At 46.4% G+C, this 16,686-nt stretch overlaps 1 protein-coding gene across 2 annotated transcripts in view; it reads left to right on the forward strand.

The window, feature by feature from the left end:
- Nucleotides 1-2,447: 2,447 nt before the first annotated feature.
- LOC144768651 (cardiotrophin-1-like) overlaps nt 2,448-16,686 on the forward strand; it is a 205,283-nt gene continuing 191,044 nt past the window's right edge. For both annotated transcript variants that reach the window (XM_078652463.1, XM_078652464.1), the window contains exon 1: nt 2,448-2,546. In XM_078652463.1, coding sequence (XP_078508589.1) covers nt 2,531-2,546 — 16 coding nt within the window. In that variant the 5' untranslated portion in view covers nt 2,448-2,530. The remainder of the gene's footprint in view (nt 2,547-16,686) is intronic.

Genomic DNA, 16,686 nt, shown 5'->3' on the forward strand with positions numbered 1-16,686 from the left:
TCCTGCTAAAATATCTAAATGGGGAGGTAGCGGGGCTCAGGGCTGTCCAAGATGTGGCCTACTAGCAGCCAATGATGTACACATGTTTTTCTCTTGTATCAAATTGGATGTATTCCTTCAAGATGTCCAATCATTTATTAACAGTTCTCTTCAGATTTCGGTGACACTCTCCACCGAGTTAGTAATAATGGGCTCTGAAACGGAAATTGATAGATCATCCCATGAATCCACCTTTCTTTGTATTGCAATGTCTTTAATTCGATTATGTATAACCTCTGAATGGATTAATCCGGTCCCCCCCACCTTTGTGAATTGGAGAGCCAGGATTTTAGCTCTCCATAATTTGGAATCAGCTGTGTTTCTAAGAGGCGGTAGGAGGATGCGTGAGAGGGGTTTGAAAATATCAGCGCCATTTATGTATGGGCTGAGTAATTAAATTTATGTATGCCTGACCTTTTTTTTCTCCCGAGCTACAGGACACGCTATCCTCCAATATGTATAATTTACCTGACCTATGTCCTTGTTTTTCTTATTATGATTTTTATTGTAAATGGATTATGCATTCTCTTTTCTTTTGCTTTAATTGCCATGATCAAATTGTTTATTATCTTTGTTCTTTACTATGTCATCAAGCTGATCAATAATACAAATAAAAAAAAAATTAAAAAGGAAGGTGCCTCTTTAGGGCGTCCCTTTCTAATACCAAATCACAATGGAATGTGTGAATGTTTTGCGACCGAAATGCACTGGCGTAACGAAAAGTGAGGGGGCATCCCTGCATGGTACTTAGAGGGGCCCCCTCCGGGCTCAATCAGGAGCTCCCTGGCCACAGTGCAGTGCCGAGGGGGCCCCTTGGAGCTTGAGACCCCGCCGCACTGCGGGGGCTGTGTGGGCCTGTGTTACGCCCCTGCCGAAATGCAGGTGCAAGATGTTTGAATTTTACGGCCTACTTTAAGTAGGTGGTAACCCATTCGCAAATGGGACGGAGTCTCCAAGGGACCCCTTCCCCCTTGTGAATGTTTGTAACCACGGCCTACTCTTAATTAATGGAAAGAAACATTTTATTTTTATTTTTGAAATGCATCCCATTTTACTTTTGGGAAAACGGGCTGCATTTTATAAAAATAATGCTTTATTGGAAAGCAATCACGACATGGTGGTCTGCTGACCCCAGCAGGCCAACATCTCAGTGACTTTTTCGATTCCCAATAGGTCACAAACTGAGACCTACCTCATGAATATTAATGAGGAAGGTCTATTTGCGACCCACTGGGAATCACAGCACACATTTGTGTATAGGCGTTTGCGATTAACAACTAGCGAATCACAAAAATTCACTATTTGGTAATCGCAAAAAATTACCTAAGTACATCTGGCCCCTAATTCAGTAATGAGGTTCCCTTTTATTTTGGTCTTGTGCCTTTTTTCTGTTTCAGTCCGAGACTGCATCTCTCCCCCACTTATTCACCTCCTCTATCTCCGAAGGCGATGCTTTAGCCAAATGAGCTATTTGGGGGTTGAAGGTATTTGTGATCTGCAGGTTACAGGGATCTCTTCCACAGGTGTATTAACCCTCTAGTCGTGGATTGAACTCGCAGGTAGCACGCCGACCTCTGAAGCAAGAGCCATAACGAAATGACACACATCTATCACAGCAGTCAGTCAATGCGGTTAATCCGATGAGCTATTTACTACAGTGTTTCTTAACCCTCTGACTACCGTCTACTTCTACTGAATCATCAGTGGAATGCGGTAACGCCACCGAGGTATTATTGGAAGCTGGGACCCCTGTCCTAAGCAATATCTATGATCTTGAACTTGAAAACAATACACAAAAATACAAAAAAACAAGTATCCACCAAAAAAAGCTCAAATATTGAAATCTATTTTTTAATTCACAATCAAATATGAAGTTTTCACATTTTCAATGTTGCTTCTTGATTTGTATACACTTAATTAATTTGGATGTATTCATTTTAATATTATATAATTTTGTTACACAGTTGCGGGCCCCCTGAGTAGGCTTTGCGGACCCCCAGGGGTCCTCGGACCACAGGTTAAAAAACACTGATTTGCCGGGTTTGAGATTCACCTGTGATGAGCAGGCGGCACCCAGAGCTAGGCAGCAGGTGCATTCGACCTCGGAGATGCTCCATTGGTTGGCTGGAGGCCCGCTGCTCTACATGAGTGCGATGGAATTTCCTAGGAAGTTATTTGAAAGGTGCCTGCGATGTGTGTGTGCGGGGGGGGGGGGGTGTTCTAGCCTTGACCGTTCCTATTCCCTCGCCTTGGCGCCCCTCTCTGTGGGGGGGACCTCTCCCCTTATTTCTGAAATGGATTCTGTCACTTGACATCACGGTGGTGGAATTTCAAAGGAATGGCAGGGGGCGGGGGATTAGGGGCGGAAGCGGAGGCCTGCCAAGTCCAGAGGAGGGATTACAGGCACATGGGCTGGGGGAGGGAGGGTTTAGTTAAAGAGACCAGGCGGGCGGAGAGTTTCAGGAGAGACGCCCGGGCTTGTGGGAGCAGCATGGAGATCCTGACAGGTACGCGAATAACGCGATGTTTACTTTACCCCACTAAAACAACATGCTGTGGGCTTGCCGCGGTGTCTAACCGCGTGGGTAGTGGTGAGGAGCGGAGGCAGGCGGGAGGCGGTGATATTTATTCACCTCACGCGTCCCCCCCCCCCCCCCCGCGCTCCTTCCTAAATTTGGATGGCAGTGCCTTCTTCGCATCACTTTAGATCCGGTGTTCTAAATACACCGGCCTTAAGTAACTAGAAACCAAAAGTTTTACACAGACTCCAGTCAGCATCCTTCCGGAAGTGTTTACGTGATCGGCTCAAGTACCATCGGCGGGTCACGGGGTTTGGTCCTGAAGAGGATTATTTGTGTGATCGCTTCGCCTGCCGCGGGGATTTTGGTACAAAAGTTAAAATCCAGTGAGATAGCTTGGCGGGTTAATGCCGATCGCTGGTCTTCTGTGGGGGATGAATTTGTCCAGTCTGTATTTCAGAATGCATTCCGCCCCCACAAAACACAATCGAACCTGTCTGCTGTTATGCAGGTAGGGTTCACGCAGACATGCACAATAAGTGTAGGGGCACACTACCTCTCTTTCATACTTCCTTCTCTTCTTTGAAGTTGAGGTACTGGGAGGGGTACGTCCGTACATTCCTTGCTCCTGGGAACATTCCAGGCTGGTCCAACCCCTCTCGGGTTGTGGGTGACCTTGCATTCATTCGCATAGGCATCAAATCCCCTGTACTCTCCGGCACAGACCGGATATATCAAGTGGTGACCAAGAAGTCAATCTTTTCCAAACTCCCAGAAATTCCTCTGTCAGGTATACAGTTTGTTTCACTTCATCGTTTCTTCATCACTTTTCATTTTTCTCTCTGTTCTGGCTAAAGACCATAAAACAATGGGACCACACGCGAATCCCAACCAGAATAGTTTTCTTTTGCTAAAGCCTTACAGAAGTTGACCAATTATATAAACAGATGTATGTTGCGCAAAGAGAATACCTATCCTTCATAACTATAGTAAGAGAAGCGGTTCTTGGGCAGAATCTTCTCCTTTCGCATTACTTTTTCCTTTTCGCCTGGCATTCTCCCACTTGTACCAGAGGAAGGTGCATTGTGCCTGTACCTCTCATAGTAGTACTTCCCAAACTTTCAAGAACCACAACCCAATTTTTAGAACCACAAACTTTCCCGACCCACCTAGCTTTAATGGACATAAGGCGCACAATTTTTGATTGTGACAAAAGCATCCTGTGGTAGTGCACTGCCATTTACAAACAGAACATTTTTCATTGAAATAGCCACTTAATTTGCACAGACGTACAGTTTTACTGATAAAAATATATTGCATACACATGATGTGTGGAAATTGGGATTTAGTTAATATTTATTACTTGTGCATCACCAAGTGTCTTCCTATTTAAATCTTTGTTTCCATCACATTTCAGAATTACCAAAAAAGTGCTTCATTTTTGCTTTCCTAACTGCTGAATGTGTGAAGTCAATTCACAGGTATTTAAATGTTGTTGTGTGTAAAATGACATCCTACAACCTTTCCTTTCATACGCTCTGTACCCCAGCAAGATTGTCACATAATTCTCTTTACTTTTCTGACTGCAACGTGAGTTTTTACCCCTTTCCTTGCTGCCGTCGGCCAACGCCCATCGCGAGCACTACCTTGGTAGTGTTGCGCACGTCCATTGGCTGACGCGGCCCCGCCCACATAATAGAACCCCCCGCACTGCGGCAAAATTATTACCACGGTAAACGGGTTAAACACCAGTCCCCATGTTAAAAACCACCAATTTGTCAGAAATATAGCCTGACATTTGAACTCTGTCTTTGAAGCACAGTAAATGCGATAAAATAAATGCAGAATATAAATACATCTTTATTTATTGCTTGAACTATCACAACCCACCAAAAACACCTCTGGGTCGAACCACAGTTTGGGGACCACTGTCTTAGAGGATAGCAGCATCTAATCATCAATTTCCAATATATGACTCTGGTTTACCCACATCAATTGTTTTTCAAAAACTCTTAAATTAGTTTTTCACTACTCCATGGTCTACCTCTACTGTAGGATAGCATTGGAGTTACCTTATAACATTTAATAAGCAGTAATTTCGAAATGGGAACAAGTAGCCAGTTCATGTCTGGTGTCTCTGGAACTCTAATTTATGGCGAAGTAGTTATTTTAAAATTACAAGTTTGAAAATGCACTTTTGAAAGTTCCCATTTTCCTGCCTTAGCCATTATTGCCTGTAGCCTGTACCTGGGTCAAATGACTGGTTAAAGCTGATAGTTGAGCTTTGTGCATTCCTCCTAGAAAGCCATGCACAATAGGGAGCTTAGGTGTGCCTGGTTGGGCAATCACTGGCAGGATGGGCAAAGACCCACTTATACTTGAATAGGCTATGTCCTGCCTCCAAACAAAGGGCTGCATACATGTCGTTAGTCTGGAGCCAGGACAGGGAAGGCAGAACGCCTAGAGACTTCAAAGGGAAACATCTAGAAGCTTCTCCCCCACTTCAAACGCACAACTGGGTATAAATATGAGAGCTCAGACACCACTACTTCAGTACACCTCTTGACCTATGGATACTTTGCCAGTGGGAAGGACTGCTGAGCTGCTGAAGGACTGCCTCTTAAATTAACTGCTTCTGTTATTACATGTGGTAAAAGCTCACAATGTATTGTATGTACTGTATCTACTTAATCTCAGTCATTGAACTTTAAAGCCTTTCCTATGAGCTAAAATGTGTTTAAAATACCCCCAACACATTCTTTTTACATATGGCGAGTCAAGTCCTGCTTTGTGTAATATTTTCCAGGCACTATCGTGGAGTGTAACTCCGATGTTAGATTCTTTTTTTAACAAAAAGCAAATTAAGAGTATCCTGTGTTCATATGCGAAAATTAAATGCCCCCGAATACTTGCTTAGGTGGAGAGATAAAAGGGTTCAGGGTTTTGTTGCTGATGTTGGTAGGGACCATATCACTACAACCTTTACCCTAATGAGAAAAGTGCTGAACCTAGACAGTCTGTGATTAAGCAATACCAAACTGTATGGCATCTTTATTATGTTTCTTTATGTTGAATTGCCACTGGAATGATGCTTCAAGATATACAAGCTGTCAAGAGGATGAGGCAGAACTGGTACACAGATGGTGTGGTGTACCCATCACGGCCATGGCATTTTGAGGAGGATGTTACAATATCTCATATTTTCCCATTGGTGATGGTGCTCAAGTAGTCCTTTTGTTAGACTTTAGAAGCAACATGATGTAATTAGCAGTCCGTGCGTGTTCTATGATGTGTTTACTTTTACTGACCTGACATTTTAGTTGTTGGTTTATGGCTTTTTGTTTAAAAAGGGTCCTCGTTGTCTTTATGGCAGACAACTGGCTATTCTCGAATTGCCTTTGAAAAATAATTTGTTCTACTTTTCTCTCTTGATGACGTTGTTGGGTTTGCAGCTTTTTTGTATTGCAAAGGCGTCTGTGCATATAATGTTTCTTACAACTGTACTGAATATACTGGCCTGTTGTTAATATTGTGTTGTTTATATCTTTTAAGCATACCACCTACAATGTAAACTTTCATTTTCTGATTACCTTTCATAATACTCTTTTCTGAGATTACAACTTAACTCTACTAAGGCAGTGTGTTAAACAACATAGGGTCCCTACTTTCAGTGTCCATAATGTCCTAGCCTAAGAGGTTGCTTCATTGTCATATTTCTTTCTAAGACAGCTTGGAGGAACACATACAGAGTTTCCCAACCATTACTATACACTACACCTAAACAGAAGCAAGACTTTTTGACTTTGTCAGTGCTTGTGCCATGCACAGTGATGTCATTAATGATGTCATGTCAGATGTTGCATTAATGTTCTCACTGTTGTCGTAGAATGTCATGATTGATGTAATATGCAGTGCATGGCTAGGGTATGAGTTATAGATACTTCAGATAATTATAATTGGTGAAATTCAGTGGTTTTGATGAGTTTAAAATTGTGAGAAGTTGGCCTGATATATGATGTTTCCAATTCTGGAACCACCTTGTATCAGTCCAAATATCCCCTTATGGTGTCTGGTTGTAAGTCAACCTTATAGACAAGCTATCTTAAGGGTAGCATAGACTAAGCAGCCTTAAAGGCTTAACTCAAGAGGTCGTGTTAAGCGAGCTGTTTTACCAATCACAATCCTGTAATACCAAATGAAAGGACACCACACAAGTATATATTATAAAAATATATGTATTTATTACTCAAAATAATCCCCAGTATTCTTTATGAATAAAGGGGCACAAACGTTAAATCAAAAGCACAGTATAACATACAAAGTTGCACAATTTTGGATGAGGCCAAGGGGCCACTCAAACCATATACTAAAAAAATGGTATAAGAGAGACCATTCGATCAGTGGTTAGGCCTAGGGCCTAGGGAATCGCTGGGAGCAGTCGGGACAAGCAATGCTGTAGTCGGGAAAAGCCCGCGGGATTTGGGTGCAGTGCTGAAAGCACAAGCATGCATCAATGTTAAGTCAATGGTGCGTAAAAGTTACACAAATAGAGTTTAAGGACACTTCCGCTGAACCTAGGGGAACAAAACTTAAGACACAGACCCTAGAGGTGTGTACCAGTGTGGGAACACCGGCAATGTTACCTCACCCACAGGAAGTGGGTGCACAGGGTCGAAGTTGAGTCGGGTTTCGTCACGCAGGTTCTTGGTGCTTGAAGCTGAAAGGGGCTGCAGGCGAGGTGAAGGAGAAGTGTCCGGTGGAGTCCAAGGGTGGACTCAAGTCGAAAAGTACCTGAAAGCAGAGGGGACAGAGTCTGGGTCACTCAGCAGTGACCAGGGTGGAACCAGGATGGAACCAGGGAATGTCGGGCGCAATCAGGTGGTTGTCGAGGAGCTTCTCTCCGCTGTCACGTGGGCTCTGGGGCATCTACGACGTCCAGGAGCAGGTCACGATCTGTCTCACGCAGGCTCTCGCCGTCGGCGCTGTTGGCTTCAAGATTGGAGCAAACAACACTTGGCAAAAGCAATCCACGCGAAACCGGGAGATTGCTTCTCACTCGAACCAGGGGGGTCAGAGTGGGGGCTCCTTTTTATGGGAGCGGGTGCAAATCTGGAGCAACCAGAATCGCAAGTCGAATTTCAAGTTTCGTCGGTACAGGGGCCACAAGCCAGCTGGCAAGTGACCGGACCAACGCGTTGAGCCAAAAGAAGCAGAAGGGCCCCACGCAGCACTCGTCGAGGGTGGAGGGCTGAACTTCGGTGCAAGAGTGGCTCCGGGTTGGGGCTTCTCAAACCCCGTTGTACAGCTTCGAGGGTCACTCGTGGGCTGCACGGTCAGCGTCTCGTGGTCTTTTCAAGATGGCGTGCCCCACGCTTCCGGTCGCCTCCACGGGTCTCAGCTCTGCAGGGACTGTGGATCGGGCTGTTAGAAGGCAGGCAAGCTTGATCTCGTCGATCTCTGTCGCTCGAGTTCCGGCGGGAACTGCAACAAAGCAGACGTCGATGGCTGGATGGTGCCTGTTTGCACAGGGTGGTCACTCCTTGACCACAAGGGAGATTCTTCAGTCTTCTACGTCGTAGGATGTCGAAGGGTCCAGAGTTTTGTTTCTTATGTTTCACCAGGATAATCTGAAGTGCTTTGGCACTGCTCCCATTCTTATACCAATCTAGGGGGCTGGATTACCGGCTAGGTCCCCACCTATGGGTGGGACCCAGGAAGTGGGTGGATACACCCCCTTCCTTTGATCCAGGCCGCGCTGGCACGAGGGCTGGAGTGCCCCAGAACCGGTTTGGCCGGATTATGCAAGGGGCAGCCTTGTGCTCCCCATGCAGTGTCTGGTTTCTTTCAAACCTCCCTGCTACAATCCACTATCTCCTGTCTGGGGGGGTGTAACACCTCCCTGCGACAGGAAACCCTTTGTCCAGGCCCCTTGGGCTGAGTTTCGGTCAGCTTCAGGGGGTCAGACTTGTGTCTGTGGCAGAAGCATCCATTTTGTGGATCTGAGGCCCTTTTAGAAATTAACCGCATTTAAGTAAAGTAACATGTCTTACCCCTCTAGAGGGGTGGAATGCTATCCCCGTCGCCAGAACTGGCGAGGGGATAGTATTCCAAATCGTATGACACCTTACGCGACATGTTTTGATAAAGCCAAACCAAAGTTGCTATATAACCGCGAGGATTATAATGCACTTAAGAGTATATGGTATGGCATTATCCTGAACCAGCTTAGGGATTTGTTCCCGACGGCTGCAGACAGGCTCAGCTCATGCTAGAGCTCCATCTCACATTAAACCACGCACTCTGCCTCCAGGATTGATGAGGCCTTCCATAGGAGTGGCTCACAGGTTTATATGTGTCCAGATATAGGTTTAGATATAGGTATACTATATCTAAGCAAGGGGTGATTACACGACCTTACCCCAGCTGAGTGATCAGCCAGTTGTGTCAATTTAAGAACCAGCCAGGGGTGGCAAAAGATATGCTGCAGCCCCTGGTAGGCCTTGGTGGCACCTATGCCCTGAGCACCTATAGTGCATGGTACAGGGGCTGACAAGGAGTCCATTTCCAATTGTGGTATGTACCTATAGCACATGTATTAATAATTTAGAGAGAGAACAGCAGGCTGGGGGTCTGATTAGCAGGCCCACAGCCTCAGTAGTCGAAAACCAGTGAAGCAAAAAGCAAAAATTTGGGGTGACCATAGGATAGCAGACCCTACTCTCCTACAAAAATGTAATGTTTCAACTGACCCTTTCAGCTAAATATGATGCTACTTTAACCTTTGTTTTTTCTATGAATTTCTACATTTTTTTCACGTAAATTAATATTTTAATTCCATACCCAGCTAGGCAAACCTAGCACCGTACTTGGGGCTGACACAAAGCCTGGCTGCAGGGCAGGGCCTGGGTGTAACCAGTGTGGGCAGGCAACCCTCCTGCCGTGCACGGCTTTTGGCCATGTGCAGGGTGGGGTTGGCCCCAGACCCTCTGCCCAACCCCCTGTGGGCGGCCAACCACCTGTCTTGCAGGGCCTTTAGGGTTGGCCATAGGGTTTGTTCTGGCCCCACGTCTAACCACCTAGGGCACCAAAACCCTGGCATTATCAGCCTTCGGCTGTGCTCAGCTTGGGGTTAGCCAAAGGGCCTAGCCTGCTGCCAGGCCGTAAACCCAAATCCCCACAGGCCGCCAACCCCCTGCCGGGTCCTAGATAATGCGCAGCTTGGGGTTAGACATAGGCCAGGCCCTGCACCCATCTCCGGTGGACTGCCAATCCTCCGCCATGCACAGCCTTTGGCCAGGCAGATCATGAAGTTGGCTGCAGGGCAAGGACTGTGGCCAGGCCCTGCACCTAATCCTACAGGCTGCCAATACCCATTTCTCCATGGCCTTGCAGTGCCCCAAGGCCCACCTTTTTTGTCTCATAGTACTATGGTACTGCTGAAACATTACATGGGCCTTACTGTACTATAGCAGTGCTGCAAAAAAAATCTTTTTAATTTGACCTAAGGGTATATCCCTTCGGACCAGGGGGTCAGGGTAGCCCTCTTTTTTCGAAACCGATCCTAGGATGCTTGTTTCCGGTACAGGGAGGGCCTGGCTTGGCAGTTCGGGCTGGACTGTTCCCATGAGGCACAGGGTCAAGACTGATTTGCATATGGCCAGGTCTAAACTTGGGTGGCATGGTGAGCAAAAGAATGATGGATTTAACCCAAATCTTTTGACTGGGGCTGAATGTTTTGATTTGTTCTGCATTCCGTCTATCAATTGAGTGTCTTTTACTAAAACCAATAAAGGCCGCAAATAGCAAGCAACTGTCAAGTTACAAAACACAAAGCCAATGATAAGCAATGGGTGGAATGTTTCCTGGGGAAGCTTCCTGAATGTCCCCAAGAAGTTTTTTCAAACCAGACCGCTGCACTGTCTGGTATCCTTCGACCTAAAACAGGTCAGAGGTGCCAGCACACAGAAAATGACATCACCTGCTTCATCTAGGTATTTCCTGTATTCATTAATAAAATTATTGAAGCAAACACAATCCCCTATCAATCCAATCTATATTTTAGGTAACCGTTCATTCTAACTTTTTGATATCCAGCCTTACAGAACCAGTAGCCATCAGAGCAGTGGTTTTCTTTTAGATGCAGCAACTTCAATGTTGAGTGACTGCAGGCTGAATGACCACCGCAGGCAGCTTCAAGTTCACCATATTCATTGATGTCAGCCACCTTCACTGATTGAGGCTGAGGGCTATAGATTTTGATCAATAGGGCTCTGGTTGCCACTTTTGTACAGCTGCATGCTGATTCTCTATTCATGTTTGAGGTTCCAGTGGATTTGGCTACCACACCTGTTCTGGTCTACAAGTTGGTTGACTATAGAGAGGTATTTGCCCCACAGTGTGGGGTCAGGCAGGGGTCGTGACTATGCTGTATAAAGCCAGCACAAATGCATCTCTTTCAAGAATTTGAAGGCACACTGCCGTAACCAATGGACAATACATGAAATCACCAAATCAGTGAAATTTGTTGAGGAAAATATTAGGTCTCTCACATTAGGTCTCTCACACCTCTACTCACTCCCACTTGTATTTGGGAACTAGTTCCGAAAACAATCAAAACATAACAATACCTATAATAGCGAGCTATAGACCGAAACGAAGAGTTATTTTAAGGATTATGTACAGTAACCAATCTGGTCCCAGGCTCGCGCCAAGCCATATCCTTGCACGGCGCATGCGCAAACCCAGAGGAGCCGCAGCATGCCTGTCATTCCGAAGCCAATGAAGCGAGCACCTTGGATCCGGGTAACGCGTGCTATGACGTACTAGTGGGATTTATTATTATTCGTTGTGTTAGACTGCTGACAAGTTTATATATTCGTTTTATTCAGTTATTTTACGCAGTTTATGGCACATTGTCACTATATTGTGGCTTGAAAACTACAGCCTCCTACCTCGCACCTTGTTCTCGGCCCTTCATTTTGCATTTCTTCACACGTTTAAGCCTCACTAAAGTGCTACATAGTTCTCATTTAAACCAGGCGACATTTAAACTAGGGCGTAGAAGACGCCCCCGCTGTCGATGGCCCTTCCGGCTGCTCAAGGGAACAGAGAACATCTTCCTGTGTATTCTTAGCAGTAAAGTATTTCGCCAATTATTACCTATTTGTTTTCTTTTTCCCAGACATACCTTGACTAAAATAACTTCAAAAGAAATACCAGTCTCCTCTTCTGAAGGGACTATTTTTGGAAACGTGTTGATGTAAACTTTAATAAAAGGACGCCTGACTTGGATTTCACCCCTTAAACCTTGGGACCGGTCCTCTGCCAAATAAAAAGAAATACCCACGCTGCTTTGCGGAAGTTATTAGCTGAGCACGCGGGTAGTGACGCTCGGAGCTGCCTGTCGCCGAATGAACCAGCTGACACACTGGTGGGCCCGACCTGTAGACCTGAGCCCCCAGTGGCCTTCCAACTGTGGAGGAAGTCTTCCAGAGCAGCCATTTTGGTGATAATCTACACTTCGGTACGAGTTTTTATTTTAATTTTTTATATTGACTTGAGGGAGGACAGCACATTGAACAAAGCTAGTCAGTGCAGAAAGAGAGTATCTATATATCCCTCGACAATACTTATGATGTCAGCTTCCAAAAAACGTTATCATAATCCATAATAGGCCCTTGACTTTCCCCAACTTTTGGCATTTGTCTGAGGGGATCTTCTTGTGGTGTATATGGTGGGCTCTTTGTGCTTTGCACACCGGTCCATTCCTGAGTACCAATCGGCCATGTGGGCGGTGGTGGTGAGTGGGGGAGAAAGACCCCATGGAATTCCAGTGTTTGGCAATGTCTCTCTTAGCAATCATCATACCAATTCCCACCAGGGTCCAGTAACCCAGAGGGACCCCCAGGTCGTCCAGGATCCCTAATAGGGCAATCCTTGGTGAAGGGTCAATCGGGCCCCCCAGGACTCTCGACCAGGAGGCAAAGATCTCTTGCCAGTGCACAGCGAAGACAGGGCAGCTCCACACCATATGAAAGAAGTCTGCCTTGAGTTCTGGGCAGTGGAAGCATTTAGGTTCAGGCAATCTGTGGGCTCTCCGCAGGGGCATAAGGTAAGTGAGATGGAGGTATATAACTTGAACAAGCACGCCTGTATTAAGAGTTACTATAGTCCAGAGGACCGAGCCATCCTTCCTACCTCATACGCCTCAACATGAGGTCAGGGAAGTGAATAACCAGTATTATATTCATTTGGGCTATCACTCTATTTCCTAGAGGGCTCATAAGCAGTCATTTCTCCAGTGGTTTGGAATTTGAAGGTGTCTGAAAGTGTCTCTGAGGGGCTCCAGAGGGCGTGATGCAATCGTATCAACAGAACTGGGATTTATGTTGGTCGAAGTCTGCCTGGAGCTTTTGAAAGGGCTTCATGTTTGCACCCTCCCATACATCCCCGACCTTTCATATTCTCATCTGGACCCAACTACAGAACCCATCCAGTGGCGCCGCATGAACCAGCCAGTGGCCTCTCCAATAGGGAGTCACAAGTATCACCCTTCAGTCCCAGGCGGTCCATCACAATGCTGATCTACACATCTGTTACACCACCCTGGTCACCTTTGGGTTCGCTCCGGGGCTGGACGCGCCATGCAAAAGATCTACATGCAGGGTAGTCCCACCCAATGTGCAGGCAGTCATTGATAACCAGAGTCTGTATCGCCCAATATTTTGGATACACAGCTGCCATGGCAAGCCCGCGGTCAAATGTAGATTGCACACAATTGCCAAAGGCTAGCCTCAGGGGTTTCTTTGACTATAAGAACAGAAGCGGCCGTTATGCTGGAGGAGCGGGGCGGATGGGCGGGAGAGAGGGAGGAAGGACCACTAGGGGTTACAGGGGGATAAAAAAAACAACCTACCTGCAGCCGCCCCCGTCTGGCTCTTCTTCACCTCATCAGGAAGGCACAGGCTCCCAGAATGCCCTGCGGCCAATCCTGAAGCTGCTCTTGCGCTTGAGCATCTTCAAGATTGGCTGGAGCACCCTTGGCTTGCGCTTCAGGACAGGCTGTGAGTCTGTGCCTGCTGTCCAAATCAGCTGCGTTGCTGGGTTGGAGAGCGCTCTCACTGCACATGATTTTTGGCTGACCTCAGACGGCCGTCCAAACCATCATGTGCGATGATGGGAGTGCACTACCACTCTCCTGAGTGCTTGTCACTACCAGGCCCGCCCCCAAGACTCAGCAGGAAAATAAAAATAAAACAAGTGTTGTGTTATTTTTCTTTTTCTGCAGTGTTTTGGGGGGTGGGCAATGCTCCTCCTCCATAACAGAGGAGCCGCCGCTGCATAAGAATGCACATACCATAGCCATCAGGGCATGGACTTAGCTCTGCAGGATAAGGAGAGAAAAGTTTTGGATAACATAAATCCTACATGGTAGCACCATCATCTCCAGGTCAGGCCTGGTTTCCAAGCACTGTGTATATCCAAGTAGTGGCCGGTGTACTAGGAGGTTCAGCTGCCAGGTCTCATCACCTCTGTCACTCCTCAGGGGTACAAGGAGGGATTTGGCCCAACTGACATCAAGGGCAGATGCCTCTCCAAAGATGTCCAGAATATGAATTTGCCGGGGTCCCATGATGGATGGGTGAGCCAAGAATAAAACAATATCATCCACATACAAAGCAATCCTGTCCTCATCCCCCAGTGGAAACCCCAGACTTGTGTGTAACATCGTGCATATACCGCCAGTGGTTCTATTTCCAGAGTAAAGTTAGGTGGGAGAGGGAACCGCCCGGTCTGGTCCCTCTATGGATAGGGAATTGGGAAGGGCTCTATTCACTCACACCCGGGCTTGTGGCCATGTGTATAGTTTGTGAATATATGACCTGAACTTGGGGCCAAAACTCAACTTACCCAGTACCTCCTCCACGAAAGCCCAGCAAATCAAAAGCTTCTTTAAAAAAATCAATGGGCATTAAGGCATTGGAGCACTGTAAGGATTGAGAGCGTGCAAGGGCTAAAGGAACCCTGTGTGTGCAGTGTCTGGTACGGCATTGTGGGATGAAGCTGCACTGATTTGGACGGATTAGGTGCATCAGCACCCGGAGGACCCGTTTGGCCAGAACCTTGGCGAAGACTTTCCTCTCCATATATATGAGGGAGATTTGGTGATATGAGGCACATTGGTCCAGTGGCCAGCCAAGTCTAGGTTACACAACAATGGTCACCAATCCAGCTCTGGTGGGAAGTAGCTTCTACCTATCAATTCAAGATACATTGCCAGAAAAGGCAGTAGTATTGCTGTATGTTATGTTGTTATGTTATGGTTATTTCTATAGCGCACAACGCACCCTGGGGCATCTCGGCGTTGCCTAGAAATTGTACCTGAGAGCTGGAGGTCAGATCAGCAGCAAGCTTTAAAACAAAAAGGCTTTTAGTTGTTTCCTAAAGGTGCTGTATATAGGGATTTCACACAAGGCCCTGGGTAATTTATTCCAGTATCTTGGAGCAAGATGCAAAAAAGCTTTACCCCCTGTGCGGCTCAAGCGTATACGTGGCACCTGTAGAAGGCCTAATGTGCTAGATCTCAGATTTCTACATGATACATGTTTTACAAGTTTCCTTTGTCGATAGTAAGGGCCTCTACCTTTCAGAGCATTATAGGTAAGGCAGCAGATTTTGTAGAAAGATCTCTTCCTTACTGGTAGCCAATGTAATTCTCTCAGCAAGGGTTCTGAGGGGGAACCAGCTGGCCGAATTAAAATCGTTCTGGCCACTGTGTTCTGAATCACCTGTCGTTTATTTAGCAGGGTCCCTCCCACTTCAGCTAGCAAGGCGTTGCCATAGTCTAAGCAACTAATCACCATAGCTTGAACTAAGGTTCTATGGTGATTAGTAGGCATGTAGGGGAGAATTTTATGGAGTAGTCGTAGACTATAATAGCAAGAGCTCGTAGATGCAGCTACATGATCTTTCATTGTTAGTGACTGGTCCAGTACTAGGCCTAGATTTTTGACACATTGTTTAGGAATAGGAGCTGCACCCAATTGTGAGGGCCACCATTTGTCTGTCCAGATAGCCGAGGCTTTTCCCATTAGCATGACCTCAGTTTTTCCAGGATTCAACTCAAGACAGTTATCCGTCATCCAGTTGGAGATTGCCGGTATACACGTGGAGAAACACATTTTCTCAGCTTCTGGATTAGGGGCGATGGTAAACATAAGCTGGGTATCATCAGCATATGAAATTATTTCAAAACCCAGCTGTTCTACTACTTTATAGAGTCTGAAGCAGTATTCAACGGCAGTAGCGGCTTGTCGAAGAGGAGCAGAGAGGCAGAAGAGGTCGTGGGGGCAATTGATGACAAATAACAAAATAAAATAAAAATGTAAAGAAAATCTTACCTGCAGCCAGCCGTGTTGTGCTCTTCTGCTCCTCTCCTCTGCAGGCATAGGCTCCCAGACTCTACTGCAGCCAATGCTGATGCTGCTCTCATGCTGCTGGAAGCCGCATCAGGACTGGCCTGAGCTCTCTGAATTTGCGCTCTCAATGAGACTTGGAGCCTTTGCCTGCAGTCTCCAAACTGGTAACGCAGCTCGGGTTGTAGACAGCTTCATTGTGCATGATGGTATGGCCGGCCTGAGACGGCGGCCAAACCGTCTTGCGCACTGATCACAGTGCAATTGCCACTCCTCCTGCAGCCTGTCATCCTCATGGCCCCGTCCCCAAGACTCTGCAGGAAAGGTAAAATAAAATGTGTTTTTAAAAATCATTTTATTCTTGCCTTTCTTTACGATTTGAGGCAGCTGGCAGGGGCGATGCTCCACCACTGTAGCGGAGGAGCTGCTGCTGTTCAACAGGACATCTATCTGGTCCTGGCATCCTACCAGGATTCATATTCATGATGGCTTCGCCTGTCTCTTGCAAAGTGAGAGGCTGCTCAGAGTCCTCTCATTTGTAAAGGGTCAAATGGGGCATTGGAAGATCAGTTACGAGAAGGGAATCATACTAATGCCCGGGGCGCCTTGTTTTGATGCATAGAGATTGATAGTAGTTGGCGAAGATGGTTGCAATATCGTGGGACACTGATATCCATCTACCAGTCTCAGATATAAGAAGTGGGACTACTCTC

The sequence above is a fragment of the Lissotriton helveticus genome, chromosome 7 (assembly GCF_964261635.1).
Source record: "Lissotriton helveticus chromosome 7, aLisHel1.1, whole genome shotgun sequence".
NCBI classification, from domain to species: Eukaryota; Metazoa; Chordata; class Amphibia; order Caudata; family Salamandridae; genus Lissotriton; species Lissotriton helveticus.